At 42.1% G+C, this 9,993-nt stretch overlaps 1 protein-coding gene across 2 annotated transcripts in view; it reads right to left on the minus strand.

The window, feature by feature from the left end:
- exd3 (exonuclease 3'-5' domain containing 3) overlaps positions 1-8,289 on the minus strand; it is a 47,563-nt gene extending 39,274 nt beyond the window's left edge. Inside the window, exons 1-4 of one of the 2 annotated variants that reach the window (XM_061699090.1) lie at positions 8,055-8,289; positions 7,123-7,182; positions 4,760-4,837; positions 1,044-1,108 (exon numbers count right to left, since the gene is read on the minus strand). In XM_061699090.1, coding sequence (XP_061555074.1) covers positions 1,044-1,108; positions 4,760-4,837; positions 7,123-7,150 — 171 coding nt within the window. In that variant the 5' untranslated portion in view covers positions 7,151-7,182; positions 8,055-8,289. The remainder of the gene's footprint in view (positions 1-1,043; positions 1,109-4,759; positions 4,838-7,122; positions 7,183-8,054) is intronic. The other variant, XM_061699091.1, reaches the window with a different exon arrangement.
- Between the last annotated feature and the right edge of the window lie 1,704 nt (positions 8,290-9,993).

Here is a 9,993-nt window from a genome sequence, read left to right on the forward strand (position 1 = left end):
TAAAGACTGGAGCCACTGTGTACAACATTCAAATATGAAAACTTTTGTATAAGGTAGACTGTCGTCTGGAAATCAAGACAAAATTTCACATCACACAGAAATTGAGCGGTTGAACCATTCCTGAGAAATTTACCTCAGGAGTTTCATATTTGTGTTTGTTTTTTTGCTTTTTCTGTGGCTTTTTGTTCTCTGTGATTCCACAACAGAAGAGTACCAGTGATGGCAAAGAGGTGAAAAGTCCATTAAACTGAAAATGACCTTAATCCGACAACAAAAGTGGTATACACATCGCTGTCCTGGTCGCTTGGTACAACAGTCGTCATCGATAATCGAAGAAGAAGGCAATCTACACAGGTAATCTGTGTTTCGAATCATTGAGAAGAGACTGGCCTTGAAGGTAGAAATCTCTGTCACTGTATAACATGTAAGAGTTAAGGGTGATTTATTGTGTTTAAGTTTCTCTTTACAGTACTGTCGTAAACTTTTTATACTTGTTAACATGTTATTAAAACATTGTCTGGACAGTTAATGACAGTCTTATGATATATTCCTTCAACTGGCATTTTTTCCGTGTTTGACTTCAGGTTGCACTGTACTTTCCAGCAATTCACCATGCTGGAACTTCCATTTAACTGGCAAGTACACATAAGCCAGGGGACATACGTATACGGGGTACCGACTTAAGAATGCAAACTTTGGCTTTAAAAAAAACTTCCTTCAGGAGAAAATAATATCTGTGTGAGAATGTCTGGCGCTGCCTCCTAATTTGCCCAACAGATGTCATTCACTTAATATCCTCCTCACACAGATCTCAAGTTCATTCGGTGCAAATTCCTTACTTCCTACTGACAGCCACTCTGGTTTCCTCATTAACACACGCACACACACACACAACAGTGAGTTTCATTTCGGTCCAAGTTCTTCATCACTCTATTGACTGTTCCTTTCTCTTCAATTGCTCCTTTTAAACAACAACAAAAAAGCCTCCATCTTTTCACTCATGTTAATTTTGCGTGTGGAGCTAACATACGACGACCTCTTACCGTCTGCAAATCGTTGCTGCGCCACAGTTCGAAAAGCTGCTCTCTCAGCACGGTCGGGTCAAGACCTGCGGGCATAAGACACGTGAGGTAGGGTTTCACACTGACCCTTGACCTCTTTCAACCTGCCAAGGAGTTAAAACAAATGGAGCCAGTCGATATATCTGCCCTTTGGAGACTTGAGATACCTCTCAAAACTTAACTACGTACAAATACAGTCCAATTCAAACTTGGAATTCAAACCATCATCGTGTGTGACATTACCTGACACAGGTAAAAGATTAACTCCAGAGGTGTGCTTTGCTTTTTCTTTGGCCTTTATTGTATTTTTGGGCATGCCACCAGAGAACCTACTGTGACATAGGACCGGGTAGTCAGATATGGCCAATACAGCCATCCATCCATTTTCCGAACCGCTTATTCTCACTAGGCGTGCTGGAGCCTATCCCAGCTGACTTTGGGCGAGAGGTGGGGTACACCCTGAACTGATCGCCAGCCAATCGCACGGAACATACAAACAAACAACCATTCGCACTCACATTCACACCTACGGGCAATTTAGAGTCTTCAATTAGCCTACCATACATGTTTTGGGAATGTGGGAGGAAACCCGAGTACTCAAAGCAAACCCACACAGGGAGAACATGCAAACTCCACACAGGTGAGGGCGGATTTGTACCCGGATCCTCAGAACTGTGAGGCAGATGTGCTAACCAATCGTGCACCGTGCCGCCCATACCCAATACAATTGCTATAAAATGTACTTATTATACATTCAACAATTATTAATTTAAGAAATACCTATAAAACAGCCCGCTGTGCCCGCTCCATTTCAGACATCATCATGAGTGTAATTACTCTATTTTAGTTTTCTAATATTGAAGATATTGCCTCTATTGTTAAAGGTTTGTTAATGGGAACAAGAACACATTATTTTAATTACATTATATCCCAGAGGAAAATGTTTTGGAAGTTTTTAGAACAATTTGGAAGTCAGCTGGAATCACTGAATGAAAAATATCACAGTCATACTTTTTACTGTGGCCAAGATCCAGCTTGTGATATGCAAGATATGTGGTTAAAAAGGCATGGCGAAGAAGCTGTGACATCAAATATTATTTCTTTAACAGGCAAACCAGAGCCACCATAACATCGGAATAACAGCTGAAATAGTCGGGGAGCAGAGGAACCCGACATCAGCTATACACATGTTTCGAGGCCATAGAAGAAAATGCTAACAAGGGTAGATTTGTCTGGCAATTATAAACAGAATGATTTTTCTCTCTCATTTGCAAATCTTTTTCTGTCACTTCACCACCATACCTGACTCCCCCTCCCCCTCCTTTCCTACTTCCCAGGGCTCATTTTCCTGTCCTCCCCACCCTCCCCGCAGCAGCCTCTCACGATTTTGTCTCGGATTTCCCCAGGAAAGGGCTATGCGCTAGTCATGGTGTAAAAAATAAAAGCCTTCCTGATGCACAGCCTGGGAACATAGACCATAGAAGGCCTCTCCCTCCTCACCCCTTTCTTTCAGTGTATGTGCCTGCTTTGCGCTGCCCCTTAAATTCTTATTAACACTGTTAATGTAAACTTTTTTCATTTATCTGACTTATTCACCTGTACTTCTAAATTTAGATCAAATCGAATTTATCATCATCAATGTGCAACCTTTGTTTGTGATCCCTTGTTAGAGGAAGTGTTGCTAATATTCAATCAAAATGCAATAAAAGCATCCAAGATTAAAATCAAAAGAAAACTATGCTCGAAATGGATAATATTTCTATGGTATACCGGTAGTTATTATTACACTACATTTGTTTCATCTAGGTAAAGGGTGTCAAACGCTTTTGTTGTGGACTCATTGCAGTTATGGTGTCCCTCAGAGGACCGATATGACTGAAAAATCATATAAATGTATAATCTCCTCAGATTGTGATCAACTTTAAAGGTTCACCTCTTCTAACCAGTGAGCCATTTAAAAAGAACTACTTATGGATATGAACATTAATTTCAAGTTTGTTAATGCACAATATCAATTACGATGGTATTTGAGGGGAGTAATGATGTATTTATAGCTAGCTGCTATGTAATATTAACACGTGGTTTATGATGAGAGGGTGGAGGCTCCCTATTCACAGGGTATTAACCCCATAAATACACTTTGGTCAACTCTGGAGCCTTAAATGTGCTCTACGAATAAAGTTGGGTTGAATTAGATTGCATACAAATGCAACAGAAAAACATAACGAGTGTACACTCAATACTGTTAGAGCAGGGATGGGAAACATTCTTCAGGGCATTTAAAAGTGATAGAGCCATTCTGAAGGTATGAAATAATATGATTGCAATAATGTACAGTATATCAGCATTTGTGAGTTAAATGTTTTTCAGGTCCCGCGACCCTTGTGAGGATAAGCGGCTCAGAAAATGGATGGATGGATGGATGGATGGATGTTTTTCAGGCTGTTTATAAATGTTCCTCTAAGGATTTATTTTGTTTTAGAATTACAAAATGCTCTCGCAGGTCATATATGGCCGGTGGTTCAGTGTTAGAATGTGTTTTTGTCATCTCAAACAACCTAAAATATGGGGAACACTTATATAGTTCCGATGATTTTGCCCAAAATGACTCACACAACAATAAAAGTCACACTTCCATCGATATGAAATTCAACGTGCGGACTGCTCTGCCCGCCTGTTGCCAGGGAGCTGCCAAAATAAAGGCAACACAAAGATCAAGTGTGTAAATGGGGCATTTGATGTCACTACAGCCACCAGAACAGCTTCAGTGTGACTTGGCAGAGAGCTTCCGCGAGTGGTTGAGCCCCACTGGAAAGATGCCATGACATTCCTTAACAAGCACTTTTGTATATGTTGGACATGCTGGATAAACCTTTCAGCAGGTGCCATTGTAATGCATTGAGAAGATTAAGAGCACTTGCCGAAGCTGAATCTTTACAAAGCAATGTTTACATATGAATTACTCCTCTGGTTTTAAGGCTCAGGAGTCGATTAATTAATCAAATTTTAACCATGATCGCAATTTTGGCTGCCACAATTAAATGACCCTAATCGTCTGTGATTTTTTACATTTAAAATGCGGGCATTGCTGCATACAAAAAGTACTTCATTTGTAGCAGTGCCCACAACCTAGTCAGCCAGCCACCAGGGGGTGACCGTAACATATCGTTCATAACAGCGCTCTGTGGCCAACTTCAAAACAAAAGCTTAAAATGGCATTGATGTCCAATAGTAATATATGAAGCTTTTATTTTGAAGTTGGACCTCTCAGCATGTGGGTGGAGAGGCGGCGTGTCATGGTAAAATACTATTAACTATCGTTGTAGCGGCTGCTCTGACTGGATGAAAAAAAAAAAAAACGCCAGAAGAAATAGAGAGGGAAATCACAACTGTCGAGTTATTTGCAGTTTGTGACCATGCACGACTGACCAATGGTCAAGCAGAACTACGGAGACGTGCCCGTCCTTGACAATTCTCTATATGGACGGGGATTTTCAAATGAAAAGTCAGTGCTTACAGCCAATGTTATTGCATTTTATGCATTAACTGTATTTAATGCAGCCCTATGGGGGGCACAAGCCAGTGCAAACTGTAGGCCAGTCCCAAGCCCAGATAAATGCAGAGGGTTGCGTCAGGAAGGGCATCTGGCTTAAAACTTTGCCAAACAAATATGAGCGTTCATCCAAAGAATTCCATACCGGATCGGTCGTGGCCCGGGTTAACAACGTCCGCCACCGGCGCCGTCAACTTGCAGGGCGCCGTTGGAAATTCAGCTACTGTGGGTCGAAGTCGCAGAAGAAGAGGTGGAAAGCGGGTTCTTCGGCAGAAAGAGAAGAGGAAAGCACAGAGCCTAGAACTGAATGTGGGGACTTTGAATGTTGGGACTATGACAGGAGTTGGTTGACATGATGATTAGGAGAAAGGTTGATATATTGTGTGTCCAGGAGATCAGGTGGAAAGGCAGTAAGGCTAGAAGTTTAGGGGCAGGGTTTAAATTATTTTACCATTGTGTAGTGATGTGATTAGTGGCTATGCCCCACAGGTAGGATGTGACCTAGAGGTGAAAGAGAAATTCTTGAAGGAGCTAGACGAAGTAGTTCTGAGCATCCCAGACAGAGAGTCATGATTGGTGCAGATTGTAATGGACATGTTGGTGAAGGAAATTGGGATGATGAAGACGTGATGGGTAAGTACGGCATCCAGGAAAGGAACTTGGAGGGACAGATGGTGGTAGACTTTGCAAAAAGGATGCAAATGGCTATAGTGAACACTTTTTTCCAGAAGAGGCAGGAACTTAGGGGGACCTACAAGAGCGGAGGTAGAAGCACGCAGGTGGATTACATCTTGTGCAGACGATGTAATTTGAAGGATGTTACCGATTGTAAGGTAGTGGTAGGGGAGAGTGTGGCTAGACAGCATAGGATGGTGGTGTGTAAGATGACTCTGGTGGTGGGGAGGAAGATTAGGAAGACAAAGGCAGAGCAGAGAACCATGTGGTGGAAGCTGAGACAAGACGAGTGTTGTGCAGCTTTTCGGGAAGAGGTGAGACAGGCTCTCGGTGGACAGGAGGAGCTTCCAGAAGACTGGACCACTGCAGCCAAGGTGATCAGAGAGGCAGGCAGGAGAGTACTTGGTGTATCGTCTGGCAGGAAAGGAGAGGAGGAGACTTGGTGGTGGAACCTCACAGTACAGGAAATCATACAAGGAAAAAGGTTAGCTAAGAAGAAGTGGGACACTGAGAGGACCGAGGAGAGGCGAAAGGAATACATTGAGATGCGACACAGGGCAAAGGTAGAGGTGGCAAAGGCCAAACAATAGGCATATTATGACATGTATGGCAGGTTGGACACTAAATAAGGAGAAAAAGATATATACCGGCTGGCCAGACAGAGGGATAGAGATGGGAAGGATGTGCAGCAGGTTAGGGTGATTAAGGATAGAGATGGAAATATGTTGACTGGTGCCAGCAGTGTGCTAGCTCGATGGAAAGAATACTTCAAGGAGTTGATGAATGAGGAAAATGAGAGAGAAGGAAGAGTAGAAGAGAAGAGAGAAGATTAGCCGAAGTAAAACAGAATATATGTGCATGAATGAGAGGGGTGGTGGGGGAAGAGTGAGGCTACAGGGAGACGAGATAGCAAGGGTGGAGGACTTTAAATACTTGGGGTCAACCGTCCAGAGCAATGGTGAGTATGGTCAGGAAGTGAAGAAACAGATCCAAGCAGGTTGGAACGGGTGGAGGAAGGTGTCAGGTGTGTTATGTGACAGAAGAGTCTCTGTGAAGAAGAGACAGTGGCCCTGAAGAGACAACAGGAAGCAGAGCTGGAGGTGGCGGAAATGAAGATGTTGAGGTTTGCTCTCGGAGTGACCACGTTGGGTACATATACTTGTTGTTATTATCGAGCATTTATTCTTATTTAAAGATTCATTTTGCACTGAAAACTCTTACTGTTATTTGTTGAAAAGTATTGCATTAAAAATAAAGATATTTCCATAAAATGAGAATAATCTTTATTAATAATCATGATCACAATATCGATCAAAATAATCGGGATTATTATTATGGGCATAATCGCGCAGGCCTACCCAAGATAAGTATATGCTAAAACAGATAAGCCTAACATTCATACGTACTTCAGCCTCGCCAATGATTAGCGACACAGTTACACATTCTTCAACGGGGAGCCTGATAAATTTAGCTTTTTTTTTTTTTTTTTTTTTTTTTTTTTTTTAAATCAGGGAAATTTCTGCCAGCACCTGAAAAAGGATGACAGAATCTGAACGGATTCGGTTCCTCTGGTAGCAATGTAACCTGAATTTGTAAACAAGATGGATAACTAACATACCCTAATGCAGTAGTAAAGTCATAATTACATTAAATATTTGTATGAACAAGCGCTTCTAGGTCATATATATATATATATATATATATATAAAACAATCAAATGTAAACCAGCAAGTATGGGAGTAACTGAATGTGCCTTTTTGTGCCGTGTCCCATGCGTAACCTTGAAGTATCATATTTCAGGACTGTCGTATTGTACTGTAATGTGATACAAACCATTTGAATCTGGAGTAGAATGGATCATTTCTGTCCACCAGCTGGTGAGTTTCTATCAATCTGTGGAGATTGAGAAGATTAAAATATGCTCACTGGACAACAACATCTCAATGAGTAGTGCTGACATTTATGGAGTGTGTCTGTGTGTGTGTGTGTGTGTGTGTGTGTGTGTGTGGTGGTGGTTTGGGGGGGGGGGGGTTGTGCCATTCTCACAAACCTGAGATTCACAATATAAAACGGTTGAGAAACATGTTTGATGGTGTTTTGGGGCCTTTTCTACATTACCCTGACTCAAGGAGTTGAGTGCAGTCATGAATGTCCAGGAGATAATTGGATGTGGCACAGTGTAGCAATCGGTCAAGATGTCTCATTCATTGCTGTTGGATGTACCAACCATTTCAGACTCAAAGCCAGATTTCATTGGATATGGACTGAACAATTTACTTTTGATTGTATTTGGACATTTTGTGAATATAATTTGTTGACTTTGTTACTAACACTATGAAATCCCGTATTGCGTTTGCGTATCAGAGCAACAGGCCAACCCGCTCAATGAGCTACCTATACGTTTACGCGTTGGCCCAGCGCAGGCAATTTTAATTTATCCTCTATCGCCATCTGCTGCTAAAGCGAGGAAACCTATTTACACAATGGAACCCATGTCTTCGAAAACGTTACAAATAACCAGTAGACTAAATACAGACTGCGAGGAGACTCATACCACACAGTTACTTTCATGTCAGCTCAATCAATAGTGTTGAAAATTAACATTAAATTAATTGTTTTAAGTCAGAAGCTAGCTAATTTAGCTAGCCCAAACCTGGTACTGTACTAATTCTGGACAACACTCTTAGACACTGGAACTCTTGGATACAACTGTCACCTACAACTAGAATGTATCCGTATTGTTGTACCATAAACGTAAAACTCACCACGTAAAATGTGTTCGCTGTGAGATTGAGCTTCAACTGTCGCTTGGAGTAAAATAAGTTGAGATAAATTAGCCCTCATTTTTATGTTAAGGTAACTCATCTGGAACGCGACTTTTCTTAATAATTCGAATTATAAAAGTATGTATAAGAACATACAATAGTTAATGTCGTAATAAGTAAATATATTGATGTAATAAGAAATATGTGCCGCATTAATCGGCGTAATTTTCCCTGCAATTCATTAACCGGGGTATATTTAACATTATATCATTTCCTGGTCTTGAAACCAGTTCGTCATGCGAGTTCACGGCCACAGATATGTATAGGTAGATACGACACGCCCATTTTGAGCCCCGTGCAGACGGAGATGCTAAGCTAGGGAGGTCAAAGTCGTCAGCGCATTCCGAGTGTGTGTGTGTGTGTGGGGGGGGGGGGGGGGGGGGGGGAACCAAAAGACCAGGAATGCCGGTGTTGGCATCGGTACATTGTGCTGCATACGGTTGCGTAAAACGCCGTACAATTAAGACAAATGAACATTTCACGTGTATTTTCTTTTTTTTTTCACGTGTAATATTTTTAAATTATTATTTTTATGGATATTGGTAGGATACCCGTGGCCGCACTTCGGTTAGCCAGGCTGCTATATGGCGCTGCTATATCTACTTTTCAGATCTATGTTCACGACAGTCCGTCACGTCTGATTGGGTCACGTGAGAGAGCTAAAATTAGCTGATTACACGAGAGAAATGAAATGTGTATTTGATTTCATATATGGATACCACTGGGCACAAAACGGCCACGGCGAAGACCTAAAAGTAGATGGATAGATGAAATTATTAAGCACACCAGAATACAGTGGCAACAAATTGCAAACTGCTGTAGTAGTTGGAAACGTGAAGAAGAGGCCTTCATCCTGCAGTGGATAGAAAATGCCTCCTTTTTGTATATCACAAAAGAACTGGCATGGGTGGACACCCATGGCAGTTCTTTTTGGACACCCATGGCAGTTCTTTTGTGATATACAAAAATGAGGCATTTTCTATCCACTGCAGCTTCCCTGCATCTCCTTTCGTAGTAGTTTTATTATTGACTGTGTTGATTGTGTTAACAGAAATAAATACACAAGTTAAATATATATTTATATTTAATTTTAATTGTATGAATAATTTTAGCGACGTGTGCCCTTTTTTGGGTTTGAGCACCTGCCCCCAAATGTCTGTGCACGTCCCTGCCTGACGACCTTAGCAAAAAAGAAAAACGTATGTTGTCTTAATAGTTGGAGGCTATTTCTTTTATAGTTTACTAACTGGGCATGATGATAATCTGAGATGACCATAGAATAAATATACATTGTGAGGTTTGTGGAAAATATATTTTACTAATGGTAAAATTTGAAAATAGTCAATTGCATTGCGTTGCATAGGGACGTTATGTCAAGATGGGTAACAATATGACGCCCTCTCCTGTCACTGTTCAGATCCATCCATCCATCCATCCATCCATTTTCTTCCGCTTAACCGAGGTCGGGTCGCGGGGGCAGTAGCTTTAGCAGGGAAGCACAGTCTTCCCTCTCCCCAGCCACTTCATCCAGCTCTTCCGGGCGTTCCGAGGCCAGCCGGCAGACATAGTCTCTCCAGCGTGTTCTGGGTCGTCCCCGGGGTCTCCTCCTGGAGGGACGCGCCCGGAACAACTCACCAGGGAGGCGTCCGGGAGGCATCATAATGCCCCAGCCACCTCATCTGGCTCCTCTCAATGTGAAGGAGCAGCGGCTCTCCTCCGAGATCCTCCCGGATGACAAAGCTTCTCACCCTTTCTCTAACGGACAACCCGGACACCCTGCAGAGGAAATTCATTTCGGCCGCTTCTATCCGGGATCTTGTTCTTTTGGTCACGACCCACAGCTCGTGACCATAGGTGAGGGTAGGAACGTAGATGGATC

Source organism: Phycodurus eques, chromosome 15 (assembly GCF_024500275.1).
Source record: "Phycodurus eques isolate BA_2022a chromosome 15, UOR_Pequ_1.1, whole genome shotgun sequence".
Taxonomy (NCBI): domain Eukaryota; kingdom Metazoa; phylum Chordata; class Actinopteri; order Syngnathiformes; family Syngnathidae; genus Phycodurus; species Phycodurus eques.